General features: G+C 44.2%; 2 protein-coding genes across 2 annotated transcripts in view; one reads left to right on the forward strand and one right to left on the reverse strand.

Moving 5' to 3' along the window:
* Positions 1-2,893: 2,893 nt before the first annotated feature.
* The window catches only part of LOC147444545 (transcriptional activator hap3-like), a 50,393-nt gene continuing 39,380 nt past the window's right edge, over positions 2,894-13,906 (reverse strand). Inside the window, exons 5-6 of the mRNA XM_086527125.1 lie at positions 3,621-3,778; positions 2,894-3,333 (exon numbers count right to left, since the gene is read on the reverse strand). Of these exons, the coding sequence (XP_086383251.1) occupies positions 3,725-3,778 (54 nt within the window). The 3' untranslated portion in view covers positions 2,894-3,333; positions 3,621-3,724. The remainder of the gene's footprint in view (positions 3,334-3,620; positions 3,779-13,906) is intronic.
* Positions 4,194-5,895, forward strand: LOC147444546 (uncharacterized). The gene is made up of 2 exons (XM_086527652.1): positions 4,194-4,304; positions 4,987-5,895. The coding sequence occupies exons 1-2, from the start codon at positions 4,194-4,196 to the stop codon at positions 5,704-5,706; spliced, it is 831 nt and encodes a 276-aa protein (XP_086383778.1). The 3' UTR covers positions 5,707-5,895.

Consider the following 13,906-nt stretch of genomic DNA (forward strand, 5'->3'; position numbering starts at 1 on the left):
ACTATCGACAAAATTATCAACCTTCCTCTTTTTTTGTGAATTCCCATTGTGCACCAATGCCCTTCTCCCTAGTAGCAATTCAACAATTTCACATGAGATTTTCTGCATATAACCAATTGTAAACTGCATAGTTTCTCTCTATGGTCACTCTTCAAAAGTATATAATTCATCATCAAAGTTTAAGCAGATCCTCAAATGCAGATGCACTGAGGTTTAAGACTTGCACAATTGTAAACAACACCCACAAGGACATAGGTAAATCTTTTTGCCTTGTTTCATTCATTTTGAACAACTCCTCAAATAAATTGATCTTATATACATAAAAATCAAGAAGAGGATAATAAACAAGTCACCTCACTCTCAAATGATTATATACATCCTGAAATTAAAGAAGCAGCATCGTTTGTTGCCATATGGATTTAATTACACGCATACTTATGTAGGCAAGAGAACCAAAGTCATTCACAAAGCATGTCCTAAATTCTAGAGTTTGGCATTCCCTCATCCAAGACATGCTGTGTAATGACCCAAACAAGCGCCTCCATACTATCTCCGACATCAAGCTGCTAGCATCAACCATATTAAGAGATCAAATTGTCACATACTACAACCCAACTCCATAACACATGAACACGTTGAGGTAAGTAGGATCATATGCAACTGCGAACAACAATATATCGCATCTAGTGCTATGATCGTTATATCAACATACTACCAGATGTGATGATATAATCATTGTTGTAATGTGGGGAGTTGTGGACAAGCGCGTGAATGGTGGAGGTGGTGTGGCTACATTGTCAACAGGCAGCACTGGCACAAAAACATGCATATTGGCATGAACTAAGGTGCCCTGCTTTGCCATTAAAATGTGTGGGTGATTTAGCTCCATAAAGAGTAGCTTGCAAGGCGATTGCCACAACAAACACTATTCAAGGTACTCCTGCCCTCCCTACATGACTATACTGTCTAACAATTAAATTACAGCTTACATCTCCATATGATAACCATAGCTAGCTAATGTAGATACAACATACTATTGTTGCCAATCTGCTTGTGAGCCTATGTAGAACCTCTCATCTATTATGGTGTAGAGAACGGTCGCTTAGTGGACATTCTTTGTAATCAAGGCGACTGGCAGAGGCCGGGAGCACTGATTACGGAAATGGTCACTAAGCGGCCATTCCTGGCCTTCAAGGGTCGGGGGGCCAACAGTGACACCCTGACAGGCCTGAGCATACAGCATTGTAGCAACAGAGTGCCAAGGCTGAACACAATTTCCATGCACGCTTGATGAGCAGAAATTCTAACCCATGCTGTTGTGGCAGCACTGGTTTGAACGAGCAATGATCAGCTGACCTTTTTCCTGACCCTTGCTGAGTTGTCAGAAATCTGACAACCTAGTTCAGTTATTACGGCCAGTGATGTGCAGTAGATGGACGATCAGGATCTACTACCCCCCGAAGAAGTTGGACTCTAATATGAAAGCATATAATCCCCTAACATCCTGATCAACAAATTGTGCATTGATCCAACTTTTCCAAAAAGACCCTTCTGAACTAAGGATCCATTTTGATCTCCTAGGCCCTGTTGGGATCCTTTTGCAGCAGGCCTTTGAGGGGATGGGAATTTCTCAAGAGGTTAGTAGGCAGGCAGCCTCATCTAGCCTTGCAAGCTTACCATTCACGACGATATTACACGATAGACTAGCTAGAAAGGGTACCACCTAGCATGACCACTACTTTTAACTATTTCTTATGTTGAAAAAAATGCTAGGTAAGAGAAATGACACACTTCTCTTTACTAAATCAAACAAAAAAGCAGAGCATCAGTCCCTACGTTCAGAAATGAATTGCTTCACAAAACATCCACCACTATTTAAAGATAATTAAACATTGAACATACCTCAAACTAAGTAAGCAAAATGTGAATCATGGTTAGAAACCACAATCCTGCAACAAATAAAGAACTGAACAAAACAAAGTGTCATAATTCTGCACCTTACAAATTAATTAGCTTTATAAGGAAAAAATTCCACACAACCAAATGCTTTATCTGGACTTCCTGCATTACGACAAACACGATACATGCATTTTGCACATGCTTCAAAACATGAACACTGCAATCCTCGATCACATTTTTCATTAAGATCAAACAAATAATAGCAGCCAATATAAAGGATTGATGCTGCATCGAGAATGTGAGAAAAACTTATATTGCATGTGCAGATCTTGCAAGTCTTCTGCCATTTAGAAAATACAGTTTGACATAATCTTGCTTCAAGGGCATTCTCAACAAGTTCGACTTTTCGCAAACATGGTCGGAGTTTGTGACTACCGGTTAACCGGTTAGCTCACTGTTTCTTATCCTAGGGGAAAAATATAAAATATAATCGCTTCAACGAGAGAAGACATTAGCCCCTTGCAATAAACAATTTTGACATTGTCAAAAAGCGCTGTGATCCCTAAAATCATTCATGCCAGAGGGGAGATGATGAAGGTTACAAGTAAGGGATCCCCTGAATTATGCCCGAACCATTTTGCGTGTTGTCTTTCAAACAAGGGTGGTTATAACAGCCTCATGAGATTCAAATCTTGTACAGATGGAACATTTGAATAAAAATGAAAAAATAGAAACATCATCTTCGTTATACAACAAAACCCAAAGCCATACCTGCTAATACCTAAAGCTGGCCTGGAGCTGACAGACCCTGCCTTGTGAACAGAACTCTGTTCATGATTGGGAAGAGGCCACTCTGACCAGAGGAGAGTACTAAAGCTGAGGATACACAACAGAGGAATCTCAGAGCCAATTTGGACAACAAACTCAAGCACAACTTTAAAGAAAGCAGCTTTTAAATACTTAGTTAAAAAATGCAAAGATCCTGCCCTCCACATAATATTAATACATGAGACTGAAATTAGGGAAAACCTTAATATCCCAATTAAAAAGAGGCACTCCCTAGTCGGTATCTCTTTTAAATTGAGAAGAGATTTTGCAACTGTGCGATCACTCCCAAAACTGTGTGTTTACAACTGAGGCTTAGGCTCTCTTTTCTAGGCACTTGGCCTCAACAAGCAACTCTAAAAATAGCTTGTGAAAGCTCTGCTCAAAAAGCGAATGCTTTAATAAAACTTGGCGCCCAGAAAAAGTCAAGCGCGTTAAAATTGCCACGTCAGCATTTTCGTACAATATGCCACTTCATCAGGCCCAGAATGTGTCGCAGAAAAGATGGTAGAAAACATGGGCTGCTTTGCTGTGACTTTGGTCTGTGCTGCCATGTCATCAAGTTGTCACATACCCCTCTTAAAGAAGAGTAATGGTCCGCGATTACACCTGCAGAAAGAGAAACTCAACTCACATTGTTAACAATTTACTGCCCCATGCAATCATGCAAGCAAAATCAACTCATATCGTTGAACACATTCACATGACTAAGAAAGAATGCCACTGTCATTCATCTCCGACACGTGAACTCACATCTAGTAAACCACAAAACATAGGTAGGGGGGTTGATACATCAATATAGTGATGGTTTGTATCAAGAATCTAGTGCGTACTGCTAGGAGTGATGTGACCTCACATGACATATCAATCGAGTGTTGGTTCCCTAGCATACCCACCAAATCATATCAAACATGTCTGATCACGCCATTAAACCCAGTAGATCAATCCAATGATGGTTTCTACCTTCTCCCTTACATAGCCCACAGTATATCCAGAGCATTTACCCTGTCAGGCTATGTCTTCCTGCTGCTTGAGGCAATAAATCAATCAACACCTGGTTTGTATCAGCTTCAATTTATTATTGAAAAGAAGAGAATATTACATTCATTGTTCAAGAGGGAACACAGTCTTTTATCTAGGATCAAACATAGCCCATTTCTTATAGAACCAAGCATGCCCAGCAGGACATTAGATTGAAGTAGCTTCATGATGTGAAAATCAAAAGGTCCAAAGAAATCTTGAACTTCAACATGGAGACAACCAGTGAGAGAAGTCCCTGGAGTCCTGAAGCCATTTCACATAAATGTTATTTCCGAGTTCTGAGTAAGAGATACCAAAGTTTTCTACAAAGTGGTCACAAAGGAAATTCTCTAAAGCTCCACAATCAAAGAAAACTAAGGCTTTTCCTCCTTTGACTTGGCCCCAAGCTCTGACAATTCTCAAAACTTATCAATGGTGTCTATCACAAAATGATGATTTGGCATGTTCAAGGACAAAAGAATGTGGTGGCGGATGCACTGTCTCGTAAGCCTTTGGTTTTGGCTATTTCGGCAGTTCATCACCACAGCTTCAAGGATATGGTAGATCAGTACGCCATAGATCAGGATCTTGCGGACATCTTTGACTGACTACAGAGTGGGGAAGTGGTTGCGGGCTATTCTCTTAAGGAAGGCTATTTGATGCAGAAAAACTTGTGTGTTAAAGCATTGCGGAATAAGCTTTTAACAGAGTGCCACTGTCCACCTTTTTCGGGCCATTGCAGCATAGAAACCACCTTGAAAGGTGTGGAACGGTTTTTCCATTGGCCGAGGCTCAAAAGGACGTGGACAAGTTGGTTTGTCACAAAGTGATGACGTGACGTGGCATGACCACCCGGACACCTCCTAGCGGATGAAAATCATTTTTTTATAATAAGTTGTTCCAACTTTTTTGGCCTGCCCAAAGGGCAAAGGCTATAGAGATCACTTCTCTTTTTGCTGACTAAAATAGAAAAAAAATCGGGTTGTAGTTTTAAGAACTTTTTGATAGATCAAAAATGTTGATTGGTTGAAATAAGATAGTGGGCACTCATTTAGATGACTAGTGTGTAAATCTAATGATGGATTTGTTTTATTCACTCTCTTGGTAGTTTGATAGTGGAGCACTTTTGAGGCGCGTGCGCTCTCTCTCTCTCTCTCTCTCTCTCTCTCTCTCTCTCTCTCTCTCTCTCTCTCTCTCTCTCTCTCAAACTTTTGCTTGTTCTCTTACTAATGCCCCTGTCAGACAAGACATCTCTCTAGCTTAGCTGGACAAATCACAGTAGTTGCCTGCGTTTTCTGTTGTCACCACACACATCTGCCTGCCTACGCACTTCTGCCTCTCTATGGCATGCTTGATCATGACCATTTCGAGCTCCAGGATGGGCGGCCTGACCCCCTCGCCCAGATCTCATCCTGCACTGCTGTTCAACCACACAACCTGCGTAGAGGGCTTGGCCGTCCGCTCAATAGACAAGTAGTGCCTTGCGCAGCTCGTGCAGCACCAGAATGGTTCTCGGCGTCCTCCTTCAGGACCGACTCTCTCTCTCTCTCTCTCTCTCTCTCTCTCTCTCTCTCTCTCTCTCTCTCTGTTTTTTTTCCGAGATGTTCTATGCAGCCTCTGCCCGACACTACAGTGGTTGCCAAGGCTAGTTGGGCATCTCTATGCCTTGCCCGTAGAACACCTCACTCGTTGGCTGCCTCCCTGTCAGCATGCACAATAGCACCACACCATAGCTGTAAATGTCGCCCTTCACTGAATTGTGAGCCAGTTCTGCGCACTCTGCAACAGGACATGATGTGCCAGCACAACCATGTCATTCTGTGGCTTCCAATCCTCCTTGTTGAGGCCATGGATAGGAGGATGGACTTGCATGAAACAATCATTGATGTACTGAACAGAGAGGTTTCCCTAACATCTCTATGTTGTAGTTCATTCAGGTTCGGAGCTCTCAAGGCCTGCTGATGTTCAGAGGTGAGGCAGTGGGCTGCCTCGAGGTTAAGGAAGTGTCAAAATTGTTTTCAGAGCTCAACAAGCAAAGGGATCAGAACTCGAGGGTCCACGGATAGGTCACCACTCCCATGGACATGAAAGTTGTCGACCTTGAGAGGAAATTGGTGGTGTATGCACATTTTCCTGGTGCAAGTTTTTCTGTGTGAGTTTTTGTAGAGTCTCCTTTTTTTTTGGGGGGGGGGGGGGGGGGGGGGGGGGGGGGGGGGGGGGGGGAAATCAGGGCTTTATATTACTGAGTACAATATAATCCCCAGCGGATGCCAAAATAGCCCATCACGTGGGGTGTACAAGCTGAATGTAAGGGTGAGAGCCACTATAGTGACAACTCGACAAGAACAATCTCATGGTGGTCTGTGTGATGAGTGGAGGAGAAACCACCGAGGGGGTGCATAATGCCATGTAATCTGTCCACCTGTAAGTGTGAAGAAGAGTGGAGATCGGGCCCAACGCCGAAGGAAGTCAAATCGACGAGCCTCGGCTGCTCTAGATGTACCTCAAGAAGAATCCCACTGCCAAATGAGGGTGTGAATGATGTCCAGCCAAATGGCAGTGAGGGTATCCGGAAGGAGCTGTGGAGCCGCACTGAGAATGTGAAGACAACGAGCTCTCCAAACATTCCATAGTGCAATGCTAGTGATGACTGAAAAGATTTCATCATGTGTCTGAGGATCCCCCTGCCAAGCAATCTGTAGTAACATAGCCAAAGTCCCTCGCCGATAACCAGTCGAGGTAAGCATAAGAGCTGGAGCTTTTATGTGCTATGCTCTACAGGTGGGGGAAATGAAGAAGCTAGTGGAGGAAGGAAAGGTGAAATATATAGGGCTATCCGAGGCTTCGGCATCGACCATACACCGGGTCGATGCAATTCACCCCGTTAGTGCAGTCCAACTAGAGTGGTCTTTGTGGTCACGTGATGTGGAGAACAACATCATACCCACGTGCAAGTGGTTTCATCTTCTCTCCACGCTTGTTGCTAATCTTTTTGCAAGATGATGTTGTATTTGTCCAATAGGTAAATACACAAGACCAAATCTTCTTCATGTGGTGATGTAGCATTCCAACGGTTTTCTGTTGTGTTTATCGCAGGCTGCGGTGAATATGGTGGGTTTTGGGCAGATCCAAGCAAGAAGGTGGGGTGGAAGAGCTGAAGCTAGCAAAGAAGGTGCTGAGGGGGATGGGAGACAATGTGGAGTCAGGGCAAGTGGGTTGGGCGGCGGTGAACAGCTTCGGCGGCATAGCGAGGAGGGATTCGAGAGTTCTGGCGGAGACAAGGATGAGCAGCGGTGTGCCATTGCTGGAAAGGCTAGCAGAGCATGTGGATGAGAAGAGCTCAGGGTCACTGATGTATGTGAGGATGGTAGTCCTACACTATCAGTATAGTCTGAAGAAAGGGGAGGAAATGCCACTGCTGAGGACGGGGAGGAAGTTGGTGGGAAACCTGAGGCAGCTGCAGGACGACGAGAGTGCAGAGGGCGTGCTTGTGTGCATGGTACCTCTTGCATTTGTTGGGTCATTTGGATGAGTCTTGCTATGATGTTGTGGCTTCTATCTGGCCCAGCCTGGATGCATACCAGTTTCAAATGGCGCTAGAGCTTTTCGTCTTCATTCAAAGGTAGTGCCAATATATTCATGAGCCACCCTCTTGCAATCAGAGTAGCCCTTCTTGATATCTACAGTCAAGCCTAAAGCCTATTTGCGTCTCTTTGGCAATGAAGATACACAAAATTGCATTTCACTTGGAGAGTAGGCCTCTCTTTGGGCACATGTAGCAAGTCATTTGGATGGCAGAATTGTTAATGTGTGTAGGAACACCCTCATATACAGATGGTTTTAGCCTTCCCTTGATGGTTTTCGGCATTTACAGAGTGGGCTCTTTGACGCAATCTCAAGTGGTCTGTTTGGTTTTGGCCTTCTTGTGAGCGCATGGTGATGGTAGTGCCTTGTTAAGTTTTGTAAATTCTCTGCCTAGAATCATTGATGCTCATTATCAATTGTTAGGAGACTTTTTATCCCTACATGTATCCATTGGTATATGTGGAATTGGACTCTTGGATGTAAAACTTTCCCCTTCTCAAAGGAGAGTATGTAAAATATGAGGCATTACGAAAATAAATTTATGCAGGTTAGAGTCCAAGGATGTTCTGGGTGCTTCTGCTTTTAATTGCTGGGGTGGTCAAGGATGCCCTTTTGCTGTCGTGCGATTGTATGTAGCTTTCTGTACTGTGTCATGGTAATGAGCGATCTTCTTAATGATAGCAATTGGGTTACAATTGTGGTCTTGCTGCCCTTTTCAGATTTTGCATGTTTGTATTGAATGGCTTGTTCTCCACTAAGAGGGTTGTAGTAATGTTACCTGTTATGTGCATGCTAGCTGCATGAGCCGACGGACTGAAGCAAAATCAAAGTATATAGCTTATCTGTACTCTTTGGTTCCATTTGTACATAGATGTGCTTACTCATGGTAGGAAATTGACTCTATGGCTACCAACAGGCTCGTCACCAGCTTATTTCTCATGTGTCATGGTTTCATGTCCCATGTTTCTTCCTGCTGGTGTTCTGCAGTGTTTCTACACAGAGTTCTGCCCAGAGTTTCTTGTCATGTAAGTCCTAAGTAGTTCTATGCTGAGTTTTGCATGGAAGCTTTTGTGTTTGATTTTTATGAACACAAAGGGTTGGAACCACTTAAGATAGCCTTAGCACATGAAAAAAAAGTTGGCAAGCAGAGGAAGCTTCTTTCTTACTAGTTGAACTCTATGAATGTAAAGAGCACATGAGGGCGTTGACCGCTGAATGAGCAAAGATGGTGAGAAAAAGATAATTGTGAAATGTCAAGGAGGGAAGCTTCTGGATTACGTAGACGGAGGGATCCAATGGCCGTTGGTGGAGGTAGGAGTTGGATTATAACTACTGTACAGCAAGTTGCGGCCTTAGAAGGTACATAATGTGATTGCACCATTGTGATTTTCCACCTTGTTACAAAGGTATGTAATTTGCATTGATATAGTCAACGTGTGATTTTTTTGTTTTATTTTGTGGGCCATGATGTGTTAAACCTTATTACTTTTCGGTAAACTCTATTTTCTATACAAATTTCTTAGCCATGGGCTCTACTTCACATACACTTCATGTACTTGCTCATGTTTTACCTTATGCACTTCTCATGTATTTTCTTATTTTTTATCTTGTAGGCAAGCCTTGTGATTTTATCACTTGTTTTTCCAAGAAAAAGATCCTTCTATTAGTTAATGAAACTGCCCATAGGGCTACAACCACCTCTACTAGAGAGGGCTACAACAATCATAAGGGGAGACTCTCCCAATGAAAAAACAACATATGTACAATGAGGCTAAATCAAGAGATGGGAGGAGTGAAGAGCCACACAGGAGGACGGTAGTGCCATCTGAGTACACCCTCGACCATGGTGAAGAAAGACCCAGGGCGCCAGAGTTGAAGGAAAGCCTCTCTACGCTCCTGCATGCGGTTAGAGCTGCCCTGGAGTCTCTCGAACTGTCCCCTAAGAGTATGGATCAGCTCTAGCCAAAGATCTCAAACTGTCTCTGCAGGTGGTACAAGGCGAGCCTCAAAGATGCTAAAGCAACGAGCCCGCCACATGAACCAGAGTGTCAGGCCGCAGACGAGCTCCGAACACTCCTTTCTCTCACTGCACCACTCCTATGGAGTACGCTTTGTAGCAGGCTGGAGTGTAGGTCGACCCCCCTGTATCACTATCATCCTGCTGGTGGAGGATAGCTCAAATTGTAGTGCCGGGCCCGTGAGAGTGGACCAAGCAGCTGCCCCCCAAGTGTATTGCCGTGTTGTGAAAAGAGCTGGCATCAACCGAAGGACAGTCCCAAAGACAATGACGCTGACTCTCCACAGGATGGTCACAAGCTGCACATGCTGCCGAGAGACCACTATGTACAAGCCAACTCCCCACTACTGTAGCTTTATGTGCAGCCAGCCCATGGAACAAAGTGACTCGCCACGGCTGTCTGGAGTCCCACCACCTCGCCCAAAAAGCTTACAAGAACTCAGTTGTGAGACCCTCCTCCTACCAATGAGGTGTTGCACTAGGACGAGCCTCTCTCCGTGCTGCCAGTATGTGACGTCCAGTCGAACAGCGTGCTGAAAGAAATGGACACCTGGATGGTCAACTGAGGCAAAAGGGTCCCTCCAAAACCACTCTCCAAGATCCCATTGCACTTGTGTCAGTGGACAGCTCTCCCAAGCCCACAGCCTCCAATGTTCCAACTTATGGGTCCCTTCTGACAGGGCCCAGAGGACACTAGGTTCGATGAGCTAGGGGACTGCTTACATGGACAGTTGTACAGACGCACGAAAAACGCACTGCCATGCTGACGTGGCAGGCACTACGGAATCGAACAGAACGTGCTGACTGGTGCTAATGTGGTAGCGTACAGATTACCGTGTTTTTCGATGGCAACTTTTGGGCTAGAAAATTTTGAGTTTGAAGCTTTTTCTTGTACTGCTTTTGAGAGCCCTTGGGGCCTTTAAATATGTATTGAGAGGGCCTCCTGAACTCAGACTTGCTAACGAGCAACTGAGCAGAGAAGACCCACGGGCTTTGTATTTTGCTCAAGCATTAATATAAAAATAAATACCAAAAGGGCCGCCAGACTTTGGGGCCAATACCTTTGGGCACGGAACTACGCCAGGCCGTGTCGACTCTATTTAAGTGTGATATTAAAGTTTGTGAAATGTTTTCACTCATTCCACCGGGAAATCCGATCCTTTCTATCGCGACACAAATGGATTCAAGTGACGAATCCCGCAAGAATCAGACAAACCCACCCGACAGCTCCGGATCGGGGTACAAAGTAGAAAAAATCGTAATGGACGATGAGCGGATCCTAACGATTCAGAACAGACCACCACGGCCCACAAAGTATGAACGCATGCAGATGCAGCGTCAACAGCAGGTTGATGCTCGTGCTAAGCAGATGCTCCCGTATTCAAAGAATCCCAATATGCAATTTTTTTGACCAAGCATCCGATCAACAAAATGCATACTCGGTGGCGTACAGCTATCAGCTCACCTTTAAAGTCGGCATTGAAGAAACCACCTACCCCAAGGGTGTACACTGAAGATGAACTTGACAATGTCATAGGATGACGAGTCAATTAAATATTGAGGACCACGACGCATTCGAAGAGACGCAGCAAGGAGCAGACTACCCCGGTTACTTGGCATGTCAGTCTTCTTTTGCAAACACATGAAAGCCAAAGAAGAACGTACGTTTTGAGGGTGCTTCAAGCTCATCCTCATCCTCTTTTGACAGTTCAAAAAGCTCCTCTAATTCAAGTGATGAGGACCGAAAGAGCACGAAGCGAGGAAAGACTTAGAGACACGGTAAGAACAAGTAGAAGGCCAAGAAGAGCAGATCCCACCGAAGATCTCGAAAAAAATTTGACAGTTCTAAGGAGAATTCATCCTCTTCTGAGTGTTCGAACTCTAATGACCATATGTTTTATACAAAGAGAAAGCACTTTTATAGAGCCAATCAAGACGACTTTCTCGAGGATAAGAGCAAGACGACCAAAGAATTCGAGGAGGGTGAACAAGCACTAAAATTTGATACCTTTTTCAGGCTTTCGAGATGCTCACTAGGCCCTCGCTTTTATTCAACAGTTTGACATAGCTTTTTCTAGAGGCCGCTACTCAGAGCACTCCAAGATTAGGAGGGCAGCATCCTATTTGAAAGAAAATGCACGAACATGGTGGTCCTCTATAAAGTGGCTAAAGTACAAGCGACATTTTATTTCCTCTTGGCTCACTCAAGAGTACGAACGTGATGTGATTACCGCTTGGAATCTTTTTCCGACGGCCAAGGGAGATATTCTTGATATTTATTGCGAAAGATTCTGGGATGTTTTTCAATTTTAAGCAACAGCAATTTTGTTGTGGACTTCCCAAATAGATACCAGATTACTGCTTATTACAAAAATCTGAGTCCGTACAGCAACTGATGGGACATGCTAAGCAAGGGTTTGCTATGCATTCAGGTAACTTGACTTATCCATCAACTCAACTTTTGACACCCTTGCTATGCATTCAGGTAACTTGACTTATCCAACAACTCAACTTTTGACACTCTCTCTCTCTCTCTCTCTCTCTCTCTCTCTCTCTCTCTCTCTCTCTCTCTCTCTCTCTGCGGCCGGGGGCTGTAGGGAGCACATGCCGGATGAAGGAGCTCTCACCACGTGTCGGGGGGTGGAATCCCTTCCCCTTTTATAATATAGTATAAATAAGCAAGGGCTAACATAAGTAATGACTAGATATGCCTTTACACAGGCACTACCCGGTGGCATGAAAAATTTTCCCAAAATTTTGGCCTGGCTCCGACAATCCCTTGATCCAAAATCATATTCGACGGACTGCGCCCCTGCAAATTCGGATTATAAGCGCTGAGTCTGACCAAAGCATTTGCCGCTATAGGACTGCCACCCATGATTGGAGTACTCTCTACTATCTTCACCACCAGCGACTCAATCTTTTTCTCCACAAATACCATTGGACTACCCATTTTCATGCTTTCTTGTACTGCCTTAGTGGTTAAAACCGCTATTTGATCCACCAACATTGCATGTTTCGCCTCCATACTCGCAACTTGCTCCTTCAAGATCCTGTTCTGAGCACGCAATTCCTTTGCCTCCAGCATCAACTCCTTGTTCTTTGCTTTGAGAAACAGGTTCTGCAGATCTTTAATCGATTTCTGCATCCAATCACCAAGCATCTTTTTCACATCATCCCATGGCTATTCCGATTTCTCCTGCAACCGATGCTTTAGTTCTTCTACCTCATCTCTAGTCAGGACTACCCCTTGCATCTCTGCACTGTCCTATAATACTTCCTTCTCCAAAGCACTTAAAGCCTATACCCGATCCTGCAGAAGTTTATTTTCCGCTTGAACCTTTCCGATTTTCGTTTGCAACTCAGTCATCTGCACCATCACACCCGTCGCCACAACATTTGTCCATGCCTTGAACTCATCCAAGGTAACCTAGAATTCTAATAACTGCTCAATCTTGAACATCTTCATCTACTTGTAAAAATAATCTAGTGTTCCATACGTATAGATCGTGTCATAATTTAATTTGTTTTTTCTTTTCCGCTCAATTATAGTTTTTTATCTCGCCTTCCAATTTTGCCACATACTTCTACAATTCCCTATATTGTAGATTCGCCATCTACAAGGCTTACAATGTATCTGTATTATGTTCTGCTCTATCTTTTGCAGCCTCCAGGTCATCCTTTTGCTTTAAAATGAAATTCTGAATAGATTGAACACAACCCATTGCATCCTCTGTCACAAAACGGGAGCGTACGCGAGCACTTGGAAATCTGAAAAAATAAAATACTTTGCAAATGTGAGAGAAGGGAGAAGATCGACACAGTATTGGGGACCAGAAGATGGGCTGGTCCCCCCCGTCAAGAGTATTCTTTATTCAGGGAGAATTCACATACAAGCACGAGAACCCGAGGAAACCCCTCCGTCTATAATCTTAGACCCGAAGGTCGTTCTTTTCCGTAAAAGGGCTTGGACGCGAAGCCGTACTTTCCCGTAAGGGACTTAGGCGTGAAGCCGTACTTCCCGAGAGGGCTTCCCGTGAGGGAGGATTCTTGCAAAACAACCACACAAAGCAATACTCGCGATGTGTAAACGACAAATTATACCTGTTGCTCCTCGCTCAAGAAAGCGACTTTTGCACTCCGTCGGCACACGAACTGAAACCGGCCTGTATGATCCAAAAAGGGCGGTAGACTTTACTTTAAACCTTGATTTAGCTTTCACCCATTATTAGTCGTCTATTTTACTTGTATTTTCAAGACACAACAAAGGGGAGAGGGATACAGGCTGCTAGATTGCACCTGTATGAGTAGACAGACACCAGATTGGCCCCTAACTTAGGCGCCCCTTTCGGTATTTCTTTATTGTTCAAAAGAGGGAATAAACGCTGTGGTTCCTACAAGCTGCCCCGCACAAACTCGGCTGAATTTCCACTGTTCCAGCCCGATTTCGGCAACATAACTGTACTAGAACCCTTCACGGTCAGTATTCCCACGCATTGACTGACTTTCCCGACGCATACGGGCACTTTGCAAAACCTGGCGAGAATCTGCAGCACGCTG

Source organism: Adiantum capillus-veneris, chromosome 13, assembly GCF_014529385.1.
Source record: "Adiantum capillus-veneris isolate H3 chromosome 13, ASM1452938v2, whole genome shotgun sequence".
Taxonomy (NCBI): domain Eukaryota; kingdom Viridiplantae; phylum Streptophyta; class Polypodiopsida; order Polypodiales; family Pteridaceae; genus Adiantum; species Adiantum capillus-veneris.